At 51.4% G+C, this 23079-nt stretch overlaps 1 protein-coding gene across 5 annotated transcripts in view; it reads right to left on the minus strand.

Annotated features, from left to right (window-relative positions):
- The window catches only part of LGR6 (leucine rich repeat containing G protein-coupled receptor 6), a 117533-nt gene that overhangs the window by 85119 nt on the left and 9335 nt on the right, over positions 1–23079 (minus strand). For all 5 annotated transcript variants that reach the window (XM_081297276.1, XM_081297277.1, XM_081297275.1 and 2 more), the window contains exons 2-3: positions 3977–4048; positions 1030–1101 (exon numbers count right to left, since the gene is read on the minus strand). In XM_081297276.1, coding sequence (XP_081153402.1) covers positions 1030–1101; positions 3977–4048 — 144 coding nt within the window. The remainder of the gene's footprint in view (positions 1–1029; positions 1102–3976; positions 4049–23079) is intronic.

The following is a 23079-nucleotide window of genomic DNA, read 5'->3' on the forward strand; positions in this document are numbered from 1 at the left end:
ACCAGGGCACAGAACTGGATTTCAGTCCCTTATCCCCTCAGGCTCAACTACCCAAAGACCTGCAAGTCTAGTTAGGGCCAAAGGAGTAACAGAGCTGGGGAATGCTCAGCCAGCACCTTAGGGAAGCTTCCAAATGACCGTTCTTTTGTTTCAGGATCCACCCCCTAAGATCCTCATTTTCTTCCTAATCCCTGGGGTAAGGAGCCTTTCCAGGAAGCCCACCTCCAGAGTCTGTGCTTCCACCTCCTCCACCCTTCCTCGTCATAAGGACCCAAGAAGGCCTCAGGGAGGACAGTATTGTTGAGCTGAAGTGAGTCATGGGTTGGGATGAGAGGAGACGGGGCCTCAGCCTTCCCTTCTCTGAAGTGGATCCTCAGGCCAATGGCAAGGGAAAGCCAGGTAATTAACGCAAGGTCTTTGCCAACTCACTTTCCTTTTTGCTTCAAAGGGAAGGTGAAAGGGATTGGGCAGAAGCAGCCTGAAGGCCGAAGGAGAAGATAGGAGAACGAGCTAATGCACATTTGAGCCTCAAAAAGAAAAATGAGCAAAGAACACCCATCTGGATTCTTCCTCCCTAGAAACAGTCTTCTGCCTCTCCTGGCCTGAGGGTCTCAGGGAGGGTGCTGCGACTGAACTCTTCCCCCACCAAGCCCTGTGCCTTAGAGCATTACTCATGGCACCAAAAAAAAAAAAAAAAAAAAAAAAACTTCTCCCTATGGTGGCCACCCACGGCAGGTGCAATTCAACATTTGTTTACAGTCAAATGTAAACATTTGTTTATAGTCAACATTTGTTTACAGTTTATTGCAGATAAGACAAAGCAAAGCATTGGACATAATGAGTGAAAATAAAGTGAAGATAAAGTCAAAATACACTCTACTGCCAAGTGTATCTAAAAAGAACAAATGTTTAAAAAGTGAAGAGAAGAAGCGAATCAGTGGTCAACCAAGAGTCAGGCTGCAGATCTTCCATCTGACCATGAGTCTCTCTGCTGCACCTTTATGGAAACTGGGGTGCACTGATACTTACAGGATCTTCAGGCTGTAGAGACCAGAGAAGGCTTGTCCTGGAATATGTGAGAGATGATTCCCAGAGAGACGCCTGGAAATCAGAGTCAAAGGTCAGTGGTGTCAGCAGGTAACCCAAGGAGGGGGTGACTTCCATTATTACTTCATATCTTGGGATGTGGGAGGGGGAGGTGGTGGTGACAGCTAGCATTTATTGAGGTCTACACCTACTCCACACATGCCATCTCAATTCTCACAAAATCCCATAAGGTACTTTGTTTGGTTTCAGGTAATGGGGATGGAACCCAGGTATGCTTAACCACTGAGCTATATCCCAGCCCTTTTTATTTTTTAGTTTGACACAGGGTCTTGCTGAGTTGCTTAGGGCCTCACTAAGTTTCTGAGGCTGGCCTTGAACTTGCAATCCTCCTGCCTCAGCCTCCTGAGCTGCTGGAATTACAGGCATATGTCACCATCCCTGGCTTGAAGGTAATTTCATACAATAATTTTGCTTGTTTGTTTTGGTGCTGAGGATGGAACCGCGGGCCTTGTGCATGCTAAGCACATGCTCTGCTACTTAGCTAAAACTCCAGCCCCTACAATGGTCTTAGTGCTCCTGGGCTTTGACTGTGACCTATCACACGAGGTCAGGCACAGAATTGTCCGCTGATGGTGCCGTCAGGTCAGAGTTCAAAAAGTTATTTCAGATTTTTGGATTTAGCTATGCTTAAATTTCACAAGAGAAATTTCACACAAGGAAACTGAGGCTGAGTCAAGTGACTTCCCCTCCAGAAGCATAGGGTTCGCCCCAGATCTGACAATCTTTGGGGCTCACTTTGCACCGTGGTCTGTCCTGGGCTGAGCTGGGCCACCCACATCCTGCTCTTGACCACTGACCTGCACTGCCCATGTCACCAGTGAAGGGATGGGTACAGAGGTCTGCATCTCCCCACGCCTTACACCACACAGCTCACCCCCAGTAATTGGGGAACATTGGGAGATGACATTCTGGTCTAATAAAGCATTTCCCCATTTGTCATGGGGTGATTAATTCTAAAAGGAGCAAATGTAATAAAATATGCTCACACCTGACTGGGCAGAGGTTAATTGTGGCTGGCTCAGAAGACACTTCTGAACCTCCAGAGTCCCCAGGGACAATATCTCTCGGTCCTGCGAGCCTGCAGATGTGGAGATTGTGCTGGAATACAGCAGGAGCTTTTTTTTTTTTTTTTTTTTCAATATGTTCTATCTCAGGCTGGGATGTGGCTCAGGGTAGAATGCTTGCCTGGCCCTGGGTTAGATCCCACCCCAACCCCAAAAGAATCTAATCAAAGTCTCTTTACTTGACATTTGTCTTTCAAAAATAACTGTGTGGAAAGGCATCTCGATATCTGAGGTCACCAAGCCTGGCTTCTGTGGATGGGCTCGTGCCTGGGTGGGTCCTGGAGCTTGACCCTGTCTCAGGGAGCAGGAGCTACAAAACCAGCCTTGACTCTCAGGTTGTCCCCCCTCTTCGTCCCCTTTCCTGATCTGTTGGCCTTGCTCTTACTTTTTGTTCCCCTGACAGGCTGTCACATCCACCTGGGAAGGCCCCTCTTACCCTGTCCACTTCCTTTGAAAACTGGTTTCCTCCCCTTCTCCCTCCCCCTTCCTCCTCCCCCTCCTCCTCCTCTTCTTCCCCCTATTGCTCAGCTCCACCAACCTTCCCCCACCACACACACAAGGCCCTGGGACCCACACCTACAGTGCCAGCTCCCTTGCTGCCCCCACAGATCACCAGCCCTGAGCAAGCTCCCTGAGGGTGGCAGGAGGGACCTCCAGCTTGTTCCCCTAGGTCACCTTGAGCTTGCCTTCTGCACAGAGGATCCAACAAGAACCCCATCTGCAAACCCTGCGACAGCCCTGGGGGTTGATGGACTCCCTGTCCTTGAGGAGTGCTATCAGGGTGAGGAGGGGACACTTGTGAGGGAGTAACGGGTCAGGGTCGCAATGGGGCAGAAACGTATCCAGGGCCAGGAGCCCACAGTTTGTGCAGTTTAAGTAAAGCTTTGTAGGACCCAGGGATATAGGGGAAAAGAGAGACTTGGGACAGAATGACCTGGCTTCCCAAAGCAATCAGGAGGGACACTCTAATGGAGCAGGTGACCTCCTCCTGAGCATCCTTGAAAGTGAGATCAGAGAAGAGGATCTTGTAGGGGAGGGTATAAGACGTTGATCCTTCAGGTTGTGGGGAGCCACCAAGGGCTCTTGAGCTGGTGGGGTGCATCTTGAAGTTGTACAGAGAACATCAGAAGGGAGGCAGCAGATCTGTCACTTAGGAGGCTGGTTCCCCTAGGTGTCAGGGATGTCTGGGGCAGTAGCAGTGGGAATAGAGAACAAAGGGTAGACGTGAGTGACATCTCATAGAACCACTGGGCTCTAGAGAATGGCTGGTGGCTGGACGCAGGGCACAGCTGCAGCTCAAAGGTGACCCTGGGGAGATGTGCAACTAAGGACAATGAGAGGGAAAGTGAGCCAAGCACAGTGAGTGGCGCACACCTATGATCTCAGCAACTCAGGAAGCTGAGGCAGGAGGATGGCAAGTTCAAGGCCAGTCTCAGGAACTTAGTGAGGCCCTGAACAACTTAGCAAGGACCTGACTCAAAATAAAAAATAAAAAGGGCTGGAGGTGTGGTTCAGTGGTAGAACGCCCCTGGGTGTAATCCTGAGGACTGCCAAAAAAAAAAAAAAAAAGTTACAAAAAGGCCCGGGTTTCAGGGAGGAATGCAGTTAGACTCCAGACCTCCTGTACCTCGTGGGCCTAGCCCTGCCCCCCAGGACTCACACCTGGAGCAGAGGTCAGCGGGACACCGCTTGGCTTCCCAAGCCCCTTTCTCTTCCCTCAAGCCCCCCTCCTCCTGAGGTGACCTGGTTCCTCAGCTGGTAGAGGCAGCCCCAGCCTCGCCTCCCATCCCCCAGCTCCCACTCACAGCTCCTCCAAGAAGCGAAGGTGGCGGAAGAGGCCGGGCTGAAGCTCCGTGAGGTTGTTCATGCTGAGGTCTCTGCGTGGAGAGAAAACGGGGAGGGGGCTGTGAGCTGCCCACCTGTACCATCTGCACTGTCATGCCCCAAGCCCCCATGGTGGAGACAGTTTCCCACAGTTCCTTTCAGCCCCCCATTTGCACCCTGCCATGCCCTCCTAGCTCCGCAGGCAGAGCAGGGCTGGGAGCCAGGCCCCTGAGCTGCCTCTGTCCAGTCTCCCATCCACCCTCCCCCTTTCAGTCTTCCTTGGCAGGGTTCTCCTGGGACTAGCTGCAATTAGGACAATGGTGGAAGCTGACTTCTCCACAAACGGAGGAGCTAGAGGAAAGTTCGTAGCGTTTCAGAGAGGAAGGGAGGGGTCTTTAGTGCAGATAATATTTTATGCACTCTTTTTACCAGTGGGGAAACTGAGGCCTGGGATCACTGCCCTTCTGACCTACAGAACAGCCTCAGTGGATGTCCATGTCCATGCCTGGCTGTGCCCATCCCCAGGCCGCCACAGGGGTCATCCAGTCCCAGAGCCAGTGGGGTCTGGCCACCCTCTGGGCTCTCTGACAGTCTCCCTCCCGTTGGCCTTGCTCCCTGTCAGTCTCCTGGTACATCCTAGAAGATGCCCAGATTCCTGAATGGGGGTGTGTGAAGGCCCGGATCCCTCCATGCACTCACAGCCTAGATCATTCTAACCCTAAATCATTCCAGGTTACCTAAGAGACCCTGTGAGTGGTTTTAGCGTCACTGTCCTTTAAGATGACCTGCAAACAAATTAACCACAATAACTACATTGACATTTACTGGAGGCCCACTCTGTGCCAGGCATTGGCCAACCTTTATCCAAATAATCCCACTTAATCCTCACAACCACCCCAGGCTAGCTTCCATTTTACATTTAAGAAAACAAAAGAAAAAAGCAGGGAGCTTTGGAGTCAAAAGGCCCTGAGGTCCTATCTCTCCTCCACAGTCACCTATCAAACCTGGGGCTCTTGATCACTTGGACCAGCCATTTTCTCAGCCATAAAAATAAAATGAATAATGATGATGATAATAATAATATGGAACAAATAAAAGCAAGCTAGCGAGGTCCTTGTAAGGATCAAGAACTCATGTTGACAGATTGCCTAATAAATAGGACATACACAATAAATATTTGCTTCTTCCTTCCACCTTTCCCTCAGTGGACTGTGGGCCAGAGTCCCAGTCCCACAGGCCTGGAGGTGGATGGGGCGGAGTCGGGGACTTTGTTTGCAGGTCCTGGCTCTTGTTGGCATTTTCTTCTTGGAGGCTGTGCGTTTATATCCGACTCATTTGGGTTCCCTCCTATTTCAAACTCCTAAGAGCTGCTTCTCAGCTCACCTCCCTGGGTGCGCAGAGGTGAGCCCAGACCAGACTACCACGTCCTTAGGCAGCACCCTCAGGCCTTCGCCTTGCTCTGGGAATGCACATGTGCCCTCAAACATGTGCCTCCCTTTCCCCCGCCCCAGAAATGTGTTGCTTTATGTGTGTGCTGGGAGAGGCCGGCTGGGGTGGCCAGGGACATGTGCTTGGGAGCCCAGTTCCAGTCTATAAAAAGACTGTTTAGTCTCAAATGTTTTATCTTTGATAAAGCTTGGGCTCCGGACTCCATGTCCTCTAAGGAAGGAAGATGTTCCAGGCAGGGTAGAGCTAAGGAACTGTCACGCTAAACGTGGGGCTGGTCCTTGCCTATGGTTCCCTCCCTGCACTCCTGTGGAAACAGAAGGGCCACGGCCACCTGCCAGGTCTAGAAGCAGGGCTCTGTGGAGGCCCTAGTGGGGCTGATGGTCATAGTCAACAACAGGAAAAAAGTTGCACCAAGAGGGTTCGTTTGGTCCTCGGGATGCTTCTGGGCTCCATCCACCAGCCTCTGGCTACATCTGACCGGAAGCAGGGTGATGCCCACAGATGCCCAGGCTGCAGATCCTGGTCTGACTCGATTCCTTCCTCTTGTGCCCCGGGCCTGGCTCATCCTCAGTGAGGAGGGAGCTGCTAGGTGCCACGAAAATGATTACCTCTAAATATTTACCCTGTGCATTTCTGATGTGTCTCGACAGGTACCCGAGCGGGAGTTCAAGGAGCACGTGGGGCATGTGACTCAGGCCTCATCACTCAGCTGTCCCTCCAGGGGCCGCACGCGGAGCTCTGATGCTTCTCCAGAGCCCCCACCCCACCCACTCCCTCCGCCTGCCACCCTGACTAGCGGCCTCATTGTTCTCCCCTGGGGAGGAGGGGGCCGAACCCCCCCCAACGCCTCCACATCCTGCCCCAAGACAGCAGGCCGCTCAGCTGTGGTGCTCAGGAGAGGGGCCAGGGTGGGGCGTGGAGGGCGGTTTCCTATGGTCTGGTTCCAGGGGGCCCATTCAGGCCTGGCCCCTCACAAAAGGAAGAAGGGCGAGGCTGGTGCCAGGCAAAGGTAGGAAGAGAATTGCGCAGAGCTGGGAGAGGGAGGCCAGCGGAGATTTCAAAGCTTAGATCCTTCAGCTGATGCTGCAGGAGGGCTAAGGGCACTGGCAAGAGGCTCTGGGCCCTGTAGAGTGATAGGCACGGAATCAACGTGCAGAATCTTCTAACACAGGGTTTGCTCTACCAAGTTGGTGGTTCTGACCTAGGACTCTCCTGGGAGGCCAGCTTGGGCAACCAGAGGACACAGATCAGACAGGGAGGCCATGCCTGGACCCGGGGGAGATAAGAGTGCACCCTGATTCTTGGGTGCCTGAGTCTGGTTGTGGCTACACTGATGTGGCCGTATGAACCTGCGATACCTACAAGGAGGGGGCGTGTGTCGGAGTACGTGAGCTCTCAGATGTGCTCGTCTTGCTCATGTGTGAAGGCACACTGTGTGTCTGTGTTTGTGCATTATGGAGTGCTGGGCCGTTAAAAAGCATCAAACATTCCCAAGGTTTCCACCCGTCATAAAGACAGAGGCTCACCCAATTCTTGCCCTTTAAGTTAGAAAGCCTTTTTTGGCTGTGTGACCTTAGACAAGCCTGGTTCCTTCTCTTGGCCTCTGGTCTCCCTTCCAGTCTATCTCTGACTCCCAGCGAGGGGAACAAATGGCCTAGTGATGCTGTTTTAAGGTCTAACTAACTTATGGCTGAATTGGACACTCAAGGCCTGAACTCAAACTCTGCTCTACCATCACTACCCTGCGACCACTGCCCCGCCCCCCGCCACACACACACACACACACACACACACACACACTGCTCTCCAGTGCTGACTCCACCACCACATAACCTGTGCAGTTGCACAGGGCCTCACACTCAGAAGGGCCCAGCTTAACTCTCTGCTATTGCCATTTTGAAATACTTCCTACTTTGGGCAAGAGGCCCTCCATTTTCATTTACACTGGGCCCCTCAACAGCTACTCTGGCCTGAAAAGCAAGCGCTTCAAAGGATGGCTTGCAATCTCGTTCTGAAGTCTTCATTCAGTCCTGGCAGCCCTCAGGATACACAGGCACGTTCTGTGTCCTCTTGGCTGGACACGGCCATGATGAGGTGGGGGTCGCGGGGGAGGGTGTTGACAGAGCAAGGCTGGTGGGAGGGGAGGGCTGAGGGGGGCAGCCCTGGGCACAGGAAGCGGAAGTTTCTGGCTGCACATTAGGAAAATGTTCTCAGAGTTTCACCCTGTGAGGTAACTGGACCACCCAAGGTAGCTGGGTGAGGTGGTGTCACCATGGAGGCAGGAAGCCGGTTTGATAAGAGGGAAGATGTTGGGAAATGGAAGGGGGCAGAGAACAGCAAAACCATGCTCCAGAGACAGGAAAGAGGAGATGCTCTCAAGGAAGTCTGGCTGATAACCAAGGGCCCCTGGCAGGGACCGATTCTGCTTGAATTTTTCCTGTGGAAGGAAGCAACAGTGAAGGACAAACCTTTGGGTCCTTCTGGGGTAGACCTGAAAGGACGCCCCACACTGGAGAAGAGACCCAAGACGCATGAACCCCCTTTCCACTGTCTCTACTGGGGCTCAGGTTGCCCATCTCTGCAACCAGGAAAAGGTCAGCTATTTATTTTATTGTAAATATTTAAGGTGTACAACTTGATGATTGGATAGACACATACACATTAGGAAATAATCACCATCATTAAGCTCGTGAACACACCCATCACCTCACATAGCTACGGTATTTCCTTCTCATTCATTCATTCATTCATTCATTCATTCACCTTATGGCAAAAACGCGTAGGATCTACCCTCAGAAAAAGGCCTCAGCGTGTCCAGGAGCTGAGCCCTATCCCCAGCCATGGCTATGCCCTGGTGTCACCTCCTCTGTGAGGCTTCCCTTGCCTCCCCAGGCAGAGCTGGGGTGACACCCTCTGAATCCCAAGGATGTTTCGTAAATACTCGTCTTGCTCATGTGTGAAGCTTTAATTCTTGTGCCAGTGTCTAGCACTGCCCCTGCCTTTATCCTTACTCTGGCACAACGCTAACTGGCTGTGCGACCCCATCCCCATGTCATTTCATATCTCTGAGCCCCCTTTGTCTCATCTATAAAATGGGAGTCATTATAGTTCTTACCTGACAAGAGCTACTGTGAGGAGTGTGTGAGTCAATAAACATAAAGCCCAGGTCTCTATAAACCTGCCTTATCCCTACTATCAGACTCATCCAACTAAATTCCGATTATTTAGTCTGTAACGACATATCTGAGCTTATTCAAAGCAGGGAATTAATCACCTGTGCACCCTCCAGTCCTAGTGGGATGCCTGGCAAATAGGGTGTTCAAAAACCATCCAAATAAACGCATCACAGGGCTGGAGGTGTAGCTCAGTGGTGGGGTGCTTGCCTAGTGTGGGCCAGGCTCTGGGTTAAAAAACCAAACCAAACCAAATGAGTGTTACAAACATAGACGATTCCTCTCCCTGTTCCTGTGACTGACAGCCTTCACTCAGAGGAAGTTCTTCCCAATGTCTAGTTTGATGAACTCTCATTGATGTTGAAAGGCACAGCCTCTGGGAGGAACCTGATTCCAAGTCAACAGTGCCGTCAATGGTGGCTCTTGCTACAGAGGTCACTGGTAATGTTCTGGTGATTTGGCCTCCTCTGGAGAAAGTAAAAGTGTGGTCCTCCTCCAAACAAGCCCTCCTGACCCTACATGGGCCATGGGGTTTCTCCTGGCCCTGTTCTCTGTCTCTGGATAGGGACTGGCAGGCTGCCTAAGAACCATGAGGGCCACTGAGCTGGGCACATATCCCACCATGTTGGAAGACAACTTGGAGTTGGCAGGGTGCAGGCAGGCCAGTTAGCATGAGCCAAACAGGGGGATTGGGGGGCTTCCACTAAAAAGGCATCTACAGTAGACAGGCTATCTACCACAGGGACCATTTGGTGTCCAGAGAACACTTGATGAATTTCTGTCAACAAGAGAAGCAGGTAATGAGGTCAAAGAGGAAAGAAGCCTGAATTTAGAAGCAGGGATCTGGCTCAATGAAAGGAATGGCCAGGTCCCTCTGTCTTGAAGATCCCTGCTTTGCCACCGGCTGCTTTGGCACTAGGCCTTGGGGGGTACAGAGGAGTTTCTGGCGTTGCTGGGGGAGGATTGTTGACTCACAAGCTAACAACAAAACCCACGTATGTACACTGCCATGTGGTTTGCAAAACGCTCCTGTAGCCCCTCACTGGATTAAGTTCTAGAGTACACACGAGTCTCAGGAGCAGAAAGAGCATACAGAGAGGGCTTCCTGGGCAGAAATGGGGTGAGGGTGAAGGTGCATGAGACTCAAGCAACTCACAGATCAAAGTCCAGAGTGGAAGGCACCCAGGGTGCAGCCCACGCCATCATGGACCCTGCAGTTAGCTGTTCATTGGGCCTGGCTTCAGCAGTTAGCTCCTAAGTGCCCGTAGCATCTCCTGGTTATGTGACTAATGAAAACACGCCCTGCCTCTGGCTCTGTGGTAAAGCAGTGTGACCCCATCCCCATGTCATTTCATATCTCTGAGCCCCCTTTGTCTCATCTATAAAATGGGAGTCATGCTCCAGGACCTGGGTTCCATCCCCAGGAATGCATAAAAAATAAAATAAATAAACCACCCAAGGAATTTGCAAACACCTGCTCAATGGTTGGCCTTTTACACATACTCCTTTAATTTACTAGTACAAAATAGATCCAGAGAGGGCTAGAAGTACCTAAAGTCACACAGCAAATTAATGGCACAGTGGGGGTTACTACTTGGTCTCTTAAATCACATAAGGAGTGGAATGACGGTACTTACCTGTAGCTCCAGCTGCTCAGGAGGCTGAGGAAAGATGCTTGAGCCCAGGAGTTTGAGACCAGACTGGGCATTATAGTAAGACCCTATCTCAAACCAACCAACCAGATGGATGCTCTTTCGATCCACTAGACAGATTCTTTTCTTTTGCAGGGGAGGTACTAGAGATTGAGCCCAGGAACATTCTACCACTGAGTCACATCTCCAAATCTTTTTTATTTTTTATTTTGTGACAGAGTCTCACTAAGTTTTCCAAGCTGGCCTCCAACTTGCAATCCTCCTGCCTCAGATTCCTGGGTAGCTGGGATTGCAGGTGTGTACCACTGTGTCTGGCTTAATCTTGAATTTTCTAACGCAGTGTCTTCTGTCCAGTTTACTCCCTGAGATGACACTTCCTATCAGAGATAATGTGCATAGCAGCTATCTTCTCTGAGATTCCAAAGACACAATTTGACACAAAGTTCTCTTGGAATTTTGTGGTTTTCAACACTTTCCAAACAAGGGAGTGTGCTTCAATCTAGAAAAAGTCTCCCTCACCATCCACATAACAGCACAAACCGTTCTCTTAGGCTTTGCACAAAGTCCTATGTGAGAACAACGCTGTATTTTGAAATAAAAGGGCTATTGCTTTACTTTGTCATTTCTTGGCTCCCTTGTTGGTAACAAGAATGTCTCTAGCCTGCCTGGAGTGGCAGGAAGGCTGTGATGAGGGAACTGGAAGGGGGTGAGGGGGAATGAGAGGCTGGAGGGTCAGCCGGAGAGACAGGGTCTGGATTGGGGGTACCTGTGGAGGGGAGGGAGGGTCCTGGTAGTTGCCAGGCAAAGTTGAGGCTGGGCAGGTCAGACTGCAATGGGGCAAGGCTGGAAACCCAGAGTGTCACCAGAAGGTGACCCAATTAATTCATGTGGGACTGGGAGGAATAATGGGAGGGGAATAGAGATATTCCTAAAGGTCAGAAGAGAGAAAAGAAAAATAGTATTTTCCGCACGTAGTCAGAGAATGCCATCACTGGCTCTTGCCTATATGGGTCTCCTCGAAGTCTAATAACCGACAACGGAGGCCAAGGAAGGACGGCACCCAGGAGAGGTCCCTCCACTCAAAAATGCTAGTTGTGGGAAATTATGGTTTAGCTCCATGGGCACCAAATTCAGGCTGAGCCCTACTTCTCAGCTTTTTCTCACAGAGAGGGGTTCATTGGACAGCAGGCTGCAGGCATGGGTGCCTGGGCAGAGCGAGGAGAAGGAGATGGGATGTGGGGCCGGCCTTGACCTTCAGTACTGTAGGGAAATCCCTTTGGGGGGAAGCCAGGCCCATGCATGGCTGAGGGGGCATCTCTGGCTCTACTGGGTAAAGCTGCTAAGGCGGATTGGACCGCAGTGCCCAAGTCCCAGTCAAAAGTGCTACAGTGGGTCAAATGCAAGGGGCTGTTCCTGCCCCCAGGTCAGAGGTCAAGGTCCTTGGAGAGCCTATGGGACCTATTCTCCTCAGCTGTGCCCAGAGCCAGGCAGCAATGCTCAAGAGCAAAGCGTGGCCCAGGGATTGCACAATGCATGTGTGTTTCTCCAGGGCTCCTCCCTCCTTGCCAAGCCATGCCACCCACAGGCAGAGATGTTAAAGGGACCTAGACCTCTTGGACCCCACCAGGGGGGTCACAGTGTGACCTGAAAACAGCCCATGACATGAAGGGCAGAGTCTCTGGAGGGCCCTGAAGCCATGAGGGCTGCTCTGGACCCCCTCCCTTCTCTGCCCCCTCTCTGGAAACAGCACAGACCCACGCTGCCCAGAGAAAGGAATGGCAAGGTCACAGCCGCGGGCGACTATTTAATTTCATTAACATTAAGTTGAAGATTCAGTTCTTTGGCTGCACCAAACACATTTCAGGGCTCAATCGCCACAGGCAGCTAGAGGGTACTACTATGGAGGATGCAGACCAGAATACATCCACCATCACAGGGTGTGCTGTGGGACAGCAAGGGTGCAGCCTCCACACCCAGAAAGACCTGTGCTTGTCCCCAGCTCTGCCACTCACTGGCCATGTGACTGTGGGGAAGTTATTTCACCTCTCGTTGGGTGCCTAGCACACGGTAAATTACCTCTCTTCACCTGTGAACATCACTACTCAATGCACTAAGGCCTACAGGAAGCCTCCAACCTTCCACTGTCCACTGAATCAAGCAGCCATTTGCTATTCAATGGGTATTTATTGAGCACTTACTATATAACAGGCTCTGTGCTAGATGAAGCCTTGCACATGTATGCTCCTTGTCCTCAAAGAGCCAACTCCAGTGGGGACAATGGCCAGAGAACAGACATAATACCAGGCTGAGTGACAAGTGCTGGGACTGGAGCTTGAGTGTCATAGGGCTTCCTCTCAGACTAATCCCCCTGTGGCCTTTTGACTCTAATCTCTGAGGGTTCAGTTATAAGTCAGGTCGCACAATCCTGCCTTCAATTACAAATGTCATCTTCTGGTCTCAGATCATTCATTCATGTGGCTGCTCTGCCCAAACAGTCTAGAGCTCCTCCACAGCTCCCAATTATGGGTTTCTGTCACATACACAGACAGCATCCAGGTCGGTTTTCTAGAAGGCCATGGAAGGGAGTGGGGGGGGGGGGCATCCCACACACAGGCCCTGGCCAGAGGGACAGAAGAGGTCAGACAAATCTGGTGCAGGAGGGGGACAGAATAAACCCAGAGAAAGCCGGCCACAGTGGCTGTGCATTTGAAGTCTTGTTCATTGGGTCCCGCCAGGCCCCAGACTCTGACTCACCAGTGTCTTTAACAGTCCCTCTGGTCCCTGGCTCAGCCTAGCAGGGCACCCTCTCTGTGTGTGGGAAGGAATGCAAGCTCTCCTCAGCCCAGACATCTGGGGTAGGAACTACTAGCAGCTCCCCTTCTCTCGGCACACTGGGAAATCCCGGAGCTCCCAGCCAGGGCCCCTGACAGGGCTGGGTGGAGTGGGTACAAGAGGACACCCAGGTGGGACAGAGCCAGGCAGCCTGAGCAGGAGGTGCCACCCCAGCTCCGAGCGCTGTTTGCTTAGCTGGAGCTCCAGCCTGCTACCTTTATTCCCACAGATAAACAGGCAGGGTGTGTTTGGAGCATGCAGTCACCACCCCATCCCAGACACCGCTCCCTTCTCACATCAGGACCTCCTCCTCCCCTTCTCAGGCCAGCAGCTCAATGTCCTTCTGCCTCTCTACACACCGAGGAGCACCCAGACACCCGCCACCTACTCCCCAGCCAGGGGCAACACAAGATCCCTGCCGGAGGCCCCAGGCTCCAGCTGAAGGCAGGGGAAAGCAGAGGCTAGGAGTTGAGAGGTCTGGGGCTCATTTTACAGAGGAGGCTCAGCAAAATTAAGGTCCCTCAGAGCCCAAATGCCAAGTTGTCCTCAAACCCTACGCCCCTGCCTCTCCCCGGGCCCACAATCTGAAGGTCTTTTGCAGTTGGTAGAGCTGGGCTCCTCCCTGGTCTCATGGAATGCAATTCTTTTCCAGGGCCAGGGAGTGAAGCCTTATTTATTCCCACCTTAAATGAAGAACTGGCGACTCGGAAATATCACGTTACTTCCCCTAAGTCACACAGTTAGAAGTGGCAGCGTGAACCCTGCGGGCGGGCTCAGCTGCCCCAGCCGCACGCACGGACCGGCCCAGCCGCGGAGCCTCCCGCCTCGCTGCTGCCCCGGCTGCCAGTGCCCAGCCGCCAGGCGGTGGCCAGAGCTCCGGGAACAAGGCAGGGGATTAGCGCCCACCCGGAGGGCCCCAACCGTCGCGTCGGGATCGCGCTTCCCCAGGACTCCAGGCTCGGCGCCCCTCCCCAAGCCCACCTGGGCGCACCATGTCTTACCGATCTGCCCGCGTCTCCCTTCCTCCATCCAGCTCCTGAGGCCTCGAACGCAAGTTTCCAGCCAGTGCCCACTACTGACTACACCTGTCCTGCCCACCATTGATCTGCCGCTGTCCGGCCTCCAGTCCATCAGTCCCCAAATGTCTCCCCACTTTCCTCTTCCCCAACTCCCTTCCTACTGGTTCATCAGACTTGTAGGAAGACTAGATCCAACCAAGGTCTAGGTCCCACTCCCTGCCCAGCAAGAAGTCCTAGCTGACCTCTAGCCTCACTCCCTCATGCTGCAGTTGGACTGAACAACTGTCTGCCTTGCCTTATACTGTAGTAGTTGTGGCTCTGGTGTCAGACTGCCAGAATTTGTATCTTGGCCCTAACACTTGACAATGGTTTGATGTTGGGCTTTCTCTTTGTACCTCAGTTTCTACCTCTAAGAATCGCCCTGTTATTAACCCTCCTAAGGGCATAGTGAGATTTAAGTGGGATGGGAGAATCCACATGTGTAGGGGGTATTAGCTTTGCCCACAGGATGGCACATGTCAGTCAGCACACACCCCCCCCACACACACTTGCATTCACTCCCAGAGGCCCCCATCCTGGAGAAGCAGCTCTGCACGGTTAGGAAACGGATGGGTTGGGGCTTCCGAGGGAGGGGAGGGCGTTTTGGGTCAACCCTGCCCTTAGGAGGCACCAGCTGCTGCTTCTCTCTGGTGCCTCCAAGTGATGCCACCTGCCTCGCCCCTGATCTTCTCATCCTTTGATCTTCTGATCTCTGGCCAGGGTCTCCCAGCCAAAGGCATTCCTGTGTCCCAGCTTCCTCCAAGGAAAGGCAAAGGGCTGGGCTCCTTCCCCTGGCCCAGCTCCTCCCCCACCCCTGCTGTGTGTGTGCAGCTGAGACTACCACACAGGCCCTGGGACAAGGTAACAACCTGGCCCCTTCTGGAGAAGAGCAGGTGCCACAAGGTAGGGCTGGCCAGCCGCTGCTGGAAAGGTGCCTTTGGCCCAGCTTCCTTGTTCTCTGTGAGCTTGTGTGCAAAGCGCCCTGCAGGAGATGGGTGCCCTGGGTGTAAAAGAGAAGCAGGAAGAAATATTTCCTTCCCTCGGGAAACCTCAGTCTGAGGAGAGATTCAGAACCACAGACTCTGAAGGACAGAGCCTTGGACACTAGAGCTGGAGGACTCTCAAGGACCTGAGGGTCAGGAGACAGTCAAGGAGGGCTTCCTGGAGGGAGCTTGGCCTGAACTGGCCAAGGGGGACATGATGAGCCATCAGAAAATGGCCTGACTGAAGCCAGGCAAACTTGTAATCCCAGTGACTAGGGAGGCTGAGGCAAAAGAATTGCAAGTTCAAGGTCAGTCTCAGCAACTTAGCCAGACCCTGTCTCAAGATCAGATAAAAGGGGCTGGAGATGGAGCTGAGTGGCAGTGGTGCTTGCCTGGTACACACAAGGCCCAGGGTTCCATCCCAGTACCACAAAGAAAAGAGCTGAGTGACAGCTTTGCAAGGTGGGGAGAGGGGATGAGATGCTCAGGATGACAGCTAGGGGTAGTTTGGCAGGATGGATGGGAGCTCCTCAAAAAATACATCTAGCTCTTAATTCCTGGAACCTGTCACTATGACTTGACTTGGAAAAAGGTCTTTGCAGGTGTAGTTCAGTGGAAGCCTGAGATCATCGTGGATCCTCCAGGTGGGCTCTGGATCCAGAGGCAAGTGCCTTGTGAGAGATACCCATAGGTCACACACAAAGAAGATGAAGCAGAGATGGGAGTGATGTGGCCACAAGCCAAGGACACCAGAAACTCCAGGAGCTTGCAGTGGATTCTCCCCCAGAGCCACAGGGATACAGCCCTGTTCACACCTTGATTTGGAACTCCTGGGCCCAAGAACTGTGATAGAATAAATTCATCTAGTTTTCAGTTAGCCAGTTTATGGTCCTATGTCACAGTAGCACCTGGGAATTAACACAGGTAAGCAGGAGCAGTCAGAGGGGTCTCAATGTGTTGCTGTTCCTTGAACCCCTCTTCTCCCTGTGGGTTCCTGCTGCCCCTTCCCTCTGTCCTCCTGCCACCCCTGTCCTCAGAGCAAGCCAGTGACTCATCCCACACTTCTCCACCTAGGCCAGTCATGCTCACCTCTTGAGATTCTTCTGTATCTACTCTGACCCAGAAATTCCATTCCTGGGCATTTAACCAATAGAAATGCACTCACGTGCTCACCCAGCAACCGTACGGGACTGCTCACAGCTGCACTCCTTGTAACACCCCCAACTGGGAAGTGTCCAGCACTCAACCACAATAGAATGGACATATTGTATAGTAGTCACCCCCAGCGGACAAACTGCCAAGAAGCAACCATGTGGGTGGATCCTCAAACACAGGAAAAGAAGCCAGACACAAAATAATGTCCCCTTTACATAAAGTTCAAAACGCTGGAAAAACTTTCTATGTTATTAGAAATTATGATAGTAGTGTGGTGTACCCTGTGATCCCAGAGACTCGAGAGGCTGAGACAGGAGGATTGCAGGTTCGAGGCTAGCCTGGGCAACTTAGCAAGACCTTGTCTCAAAATAAAAAGGGCTGGGGATGTAGCTCAGAGGTAGAGCACCCCTGCATTCAATCCCCAGTACCAAAAACAAACAAAACAAAAAACACATTTTAAAAAAGAAAAATCATGGTGTTTATCCTCTCAGGGGATGGATGGTTATAGGATGGAGGACTTCTGCTAAACTAATGATATTCTATTTCCTGGTCTGGGTACTGCTCATACAGGGGTATTTGCCTGTGGAAACTTATCAAGCTATCCTTTTGTGCATGTTTTCTGTTATATTGTACTTTCTTTTTTTTTTTTTTTTTTTGAAACTCAGGCTGCCGTGTCCCCCTCTAGATGCCATGGTATCTTGTGGACCCTTCTCAGCTGTTGCTTCATTGAGTTGAAATTAGATTTTTATTTCTGTGTATCATTTTCATCTTACGCTTCCATATACCCATGTCACCTTTCACAGATCCTGGCACATAATATATGCTTAATAAACACCTAAGATTTGCTAGCAGGGTTGGGTGAGGTGGCACATGTCTATAATCCCAATGACTCGGAAAGCTGGGGAAGGAGGATCACATGTTCAAGGCCAGCTGGGGCAAGTTAGCAAGATCCTGTCTCAAAACAAAAATATAAAAGGGCTGGGGTGCAGCTCAGTGGAGAAACACTCCTGATTTCAATCCCCAATACTGGGGAAAACAAAAAAAAAATGTGCTGGCCTGACCAAGGACATTGGGATTCCCAGAACTTTCCTCCCAGGGCTTCCTGGCCATCAGATTCAGCTCCCTGGATCTTCCCAGGATGCCACAGTGAGGCGCGTTCTTCCCCGCTGATGCCCTGTCCATCCTGTGTGCCCCCCAAGTGCGCCCATCAGCCTAGGCATACCTCCCGCCTAGTGCTTAATGCCCAGGTGACAACTCCCTGCCCTGCCAGCCTGTGATCTGTGTGAACACAGAGCTCGTCTTGGGCCTTCGGAGCCTACGCAAGTGTCAGCTACACCACAGGGATTCAAGAACCCACCTCAAGTCCCCAGAGCACTCGTCCCATCCCAGCCTGGGGCGGGCATATTCTTATGTTCATCTTAGTGTGTTTGGAACTGGATGGAAGTTTTCAAAAGACATTTTCTTTCTTTAAGAAAATAAAGAGAATGAACAAGAAAAGCAGAAGCTTCTCAGTGAAAAGGTTTCTAGAACAGATGTCTCACCCTAATGAAACCCAAGCCTGGTCAGGAGCTGGCTGCCTGGCAGCTGCAGAGGCTCCCCACTGAGGCTCAGTCCTCACTGCAGCTGGCTGGGTTGGCTCCTGAAACCAGGTTAGTGCCACTACCAGGTCTGGAAAGTGTTCCCTCCCTCCCAGCCCTCTCTCTGAGGAAAGCCCATCAACTCCAGCCTGTGTTGGTCTCTGCCCTGTCCCTCCTGGCCCCTGGCTGTTCACTGTTCATTCATCTGTTCATTCACTCATTCATCTCTTCATTCGAATATTCCACTGATATTTTTGAGCACCCACGTGCAAGGGGCTTGGACCAGCACTGAGAATACCTGGGGACATGGATGGCCAGGTGGGGCTCCCAGCCTAGTCTGAGACACAGACAGGTGAACAGGAGGTAGAATGTAGGCAGATGGGTCCTGGGGCAGCACACGCTCAGAGGGGAGCCCTCTCCCAGAGTTGAGGGTCAGGGAAGGTTTTCTGGAGGAAGAGACATCTCAGGCAGCCCCTCGCATTGTGAATGAGGCTGATGCTTCCTTGGCTGCCTCCAAAAACTCCCCACCAGGCCTGGAGACTTCTTTCTTAACCACATCCTTGCTGGAAATCGACAGTGACGTCTGTGGGGCTCTTTCTTATATCCCTGGATGGAAACCAGTGGTACACTACCTAGGTGCAAATTAGGTTCTCTGGGAGGTGGAATGGGGGCAGCTGCGCTGAAACTCAGCGGATGGTCTGACTTATTCCAACGTTGGAGCCCAGGTGAGTGTCAGCTACACCAGTTTGCTGGGCAACCTCAAGTGCAAATTCTGACTGTGTCATTCTGGAGTGAAGCCTGAGTTCCTCCACTCCCAGCGTTCTCCCCAATGCTGCCACTACAGCTACTGCTGGCTGTGAAGTATGCTGTGAGTAAAAAGGCTTTAGAAATGTCCAGAAGACTAGGGGGAATCTTTAAGCAATACTTCATAAATGTTCTTTCACTTTTTTTTTTCTGTGCTGGGGATTGAACTTAGGAGCGCTCTACCACTGAGCTACATCCCAGCTCTTTTGATTTCATTTTGAAAAAGGGTCTTGCTAAGTTGCCCAGGCTAACCTTGAACTTGCAATCCTCCTGTCTCAGCCTCTGGAGTCACTAGGATTATAAGTATGTGCCACCATGCCTGGCTCAATTGCTAAGTATTGACCAGACTGACCCAGAGAGGTGCTACTTGTGGTCTGGCCTAGAGTGCCTGGCCAAGGTTGAAACCCTGCCCCTGTTCCACTCTCCTCTTCTGCCCATGTGGTAGGGCCTTGCAAGCAAGAGGCACTTTTCTCTAATTCTCACAAAGGCCATGCCAGGCTAACTGCAACCCAGGGCACTGCAAGGCAGGGAAGCGCACGGAGCCTTCAGCCTCCTCTGCAACAGGCAGGCCCTGGAGATCCCTGGAGGCCGCATGTATGGCATCTCCAAGGTGGTTTCTACAGGCCCAGCTGCTTCCTCATAGAGAAAGTAAAACAAAACCCAGTCCAACCTACTAGTTCCTAGGGAGCTAACAAGGCAGGGCTGGCTACTGGCTCTCTCCTCTTTAACCAAAGCAAGAGGGAAAATAGGGGACATCACAGCAAGAAGAGGAGGAATTCTAGGAAGAACTTTATAGAATAATATTCCTAAGAAGTCAAACACTAAAGCAAGTGGTGGGGTGTTGAATTACTCCATCTGCTCATCGGGGTTCCAGGCCAGGTAAGGGCAAGGGGCCAGAGCAAGACATCAGGAAGGCTCCTCTGGCCAAGCTTGTGAGCTTCCAAACCCTCCTCTCTTGCTCCACTCTACTTGCTCTCTGGCCCCCTGCAGGCTCCAAGGCCAAGCATCCATCAGCACTGGGCATAGTAGGGTTCCAGCGACTGGCCCAGGTAATTCCTGACCCCAAGCCCCACTCTCAGTGTGTGCCCTGAACTCCAAAGCATGGTGCCTTTGCACCATTGTGATAGCCGGGACAGAGAGGCTAATCCTTTCTGGCAGGTGGAGGCAGGGCAGGCGGGGGACCAGGGTGGCCCTCTGGGCTTCTACATTCAGAGCAGGGGAGCAGGCAAGGAGGCAAGGGATGGCGTGGCGTGGCGTCGGCTGGCGGGGAAGAGGGCATTCCTCTTTCCGCTGGCTGCCCATTGTTAATGGGGGGCCTTGTTCTTGCTGGGCACACAGCCCTGGAGGTGCTTGTGAGGGTGATGGCCTGTCCCAGCGCCTGGGATCTCAAGTCTCATGAAGTGAATGCTGCAGGTCTGCAGGGACCCTGGCTCCCCCCTCCCATCAGACTCCCCTCCTGGCTCACTCACACCCCTCCCCTCTCTCCCTCCCTGCTTCTTTACTGGCATCCCACCAGCTTTTGTCTCTATAATACCCTGGTTCAGGAGCTCTCATCCCACAGGAAACAGGCCCAAAGAGATCAGAGGACTTGGCCAAAGGTCCTCAGCGAGTGAATGGCAAAGATAGAATCCCAGCTCAGGGTCTCAGATTCAAATTCTACTGAATAAAGAGCAAATTGAAAGCTGCAAATGGAGGACACCAAAAGAGTTAGAGGAGGGGAACTACTGACCATCCCCATTCCTCCAGAGGACTCTCGCTTCCCCTCCCTCCACACCTGCAGGAGAATGGCAGGACAGAGAAGGGCTAGGCAGCAGGACCCTGCAGCGGGGAAGATGGTTTCCTAAGGCTGGAATGATACTAAATCTTTTTCTCCTCATTTGGGCCGGGGACTGTCCAGCAAGACCATCCAGGAACTGGCTGTTGTACCTGGCTCCCTTATTCATAAGGGCTGTTTCAAGAACCTTAGACAGCACTGAAAACCTCAGACAGCACTGCTCCCCATATATACTGTGCTTCTCCTATATGTACAAACCTATGATAAATCTTGATTTATAAATTAGACATAGTGAGATATTATCAACAAGAACAACAAAGTAAAATTCAATGACTATGGTAATATGCTGTAATAAAATTTATGTGAATGTTGTCTCTTAAAATATATCTTATGGTACTTTCACTTTAACAACTTAAAGAAAGAAAGCACTTAACAGCTTCTCGCTGGCATATCCAAATTGCCAATTTTACTACCCTTGCACTTTGGGGCCATTATTAAATAAAACAAAGGTTCAACACAAGCACTGCAGTACCAAAATAATTGCTCTGATGACTGAGAGCTACTAAATGACTAATGAGTGGGTAGCATATACAGCATGGAAATGCTAGACAGAGGGATAATTCAGATCTCTAGTGGGATGGAGAACATCACCAATTACATACCTGTAATCCCAGCTACCTGGGAGGTTGAGGCAGGAGGAGTTCAAGTTCAATACCAACCTGGGCAAATTTAGTGAGATCCTGTTTCAAAAATAAAACATTTTTACAAAGAGCTGGGGATGTAGAATCAGTGGTATAGAGTGCTTGTCTGAGTTAAACCCTCAGTTCAGCAAAAAAATAACATAAGGGGACTGGGATTGTGGCTCACTGGTAGAGTGCTCGTCTAGCATGTGCGAGGCTCTGGGTTCGATCCTCAGCACCACATAAAAATAAATAAATAAAATAAAGGTATTGTGTCCAACTACTTCTAAAAAATAAATATTTTTTTAAAAAATCACATAAAACTTTTGGCTAGGCATGGTGACACATACCTGTAATCCCAACTACTGGAAGGCTGAAGCAGGAGGGTCTCAAGTTCAAGACCAGCCTTTCAGTTGAAATAATAACAACTTAAACCCAGTGAATGGTTACTGTGTGCCATCAATTTTCATGTACTAATTTGGCTCTCACAACAACCCCATAAGTTGGGTATCGTTATTACCCCCATTTTAAAGGTAAGGAAACTAAGGCACAAAGAGTTTAAGTCTTTCTCCAAGGCCTGGTAAAAGGCAGAGCCAGGATCTGAACCCAGGTGGACCAGCTGCAGTTTGTGCACTTAACCTCTCTGCTGTACTGTTAAAAACTGGGAGGGAGTCTGACACACGCTGGTGACATGTCCCCTGCCCTCCTGTTCAAGCACAGGCCTACTCACCAAAGCCTAACAACTGTCTCAACTGGGAGCACCTAGACTCAGATGTGTCCCTGTGCCTATCTCAGCACAGTGTATCCCATGGAGCCCCCTGGATCCTTGCAGACTACATACTCATGCCAAGGAGTACCTCAACCACATAGGCATGTCCAGGAAGGGGGCCCAGGTTGGCCCAAGTCACTCTGCTCACAGATGCTGAAGCCAGGTAACTGTATTGGGGGGCTGAGGTCCATGTGGTCTGAGAGGGGACCTGGTTCCCAGTTCCAACTCTCTTGGATCCTAAGTTTTCTCCCAGGTAATAAAGGCAGGAGCCCAAGTTCTGTCCCGATTATCGTTCTCTCTTGTTTTGTCCTGGACAATAGTCCCCTCCCAGCCTCCTAATCTGCTCTGTCTACCACAAAGGCAAGGGATTAGTTTACGGCCCCTTCCTGCCTCAACTCTTAGAATCCCTGGACACCTGATCCAGCCTCCCCATCCTCAAACACACCCACCCCGGGGCTGCCCCAGATCTGAAGCTGAGGGGGAGGGAACAAAGACTAAATGCATATACCTGTACTGTTCATGGCCCCTGCAGAGCGCCCCCTGCAGGTAGGGACTCACACTGGAGAGCATGCGAGTGCACCTGTGCATATTTGAAGTGGGGGTGTGTGACCCTAATCCTGAAACAAAGAGGACCCCTAGCACAGATCCTATTGGCAGGAAGCTCCTGCCCTAAGAGACTTCTCCCTCCTAATGATGGAGAGAAGCGTGGCTCTTGTCCTCAAGAACTCCTGAATCTGATGAGATAGAAAACCCTTGTCAAATGGACAGAGGGACATACAAACAGAGTATGTAACACCTGATATTTTAACAGGGAATAAAATCACACCTCCTATGTGCTAAGTGCTCCCCCAAACAGGATTGTGCTTCATATAACAACTCATCAGGGAGAGGACGATTACTCCATCTTGCAAATGAGTGCAATCCCAGCTCTCCTCACGCTGAGGCCTGTGTGTTTTTTTTGTTCTGTTTTGTTTTGTTTTGTTTTTAACTTGTGCATCACAACGGCCTGACCTGGGGCTCCTGTACCAACATAAGTTAAGCAAAGCCTTCCCTCTTCTGTGCCCAGACTGCTGTGTGTGTCTGTCCCTACCCCAGGCACCTCTCACATCCCACAAAGTGTCTGCTATTTGTTTTTGTTTGGATACTGAGGATTGAACTCAGGGGCACTCAACACTGAG

The sequence above is a fragment of the Spermophilus citellus genome (genome assembly GCF_964194105.1).
Source record: "Spermophilus citellus genome assembly, chromosome: 6".
NCBI lineage: Eukaryota > Metazoa > Chordata > Mammalia > Rodentia > Sciuridae > Spermophilus > Spermophilus citellus.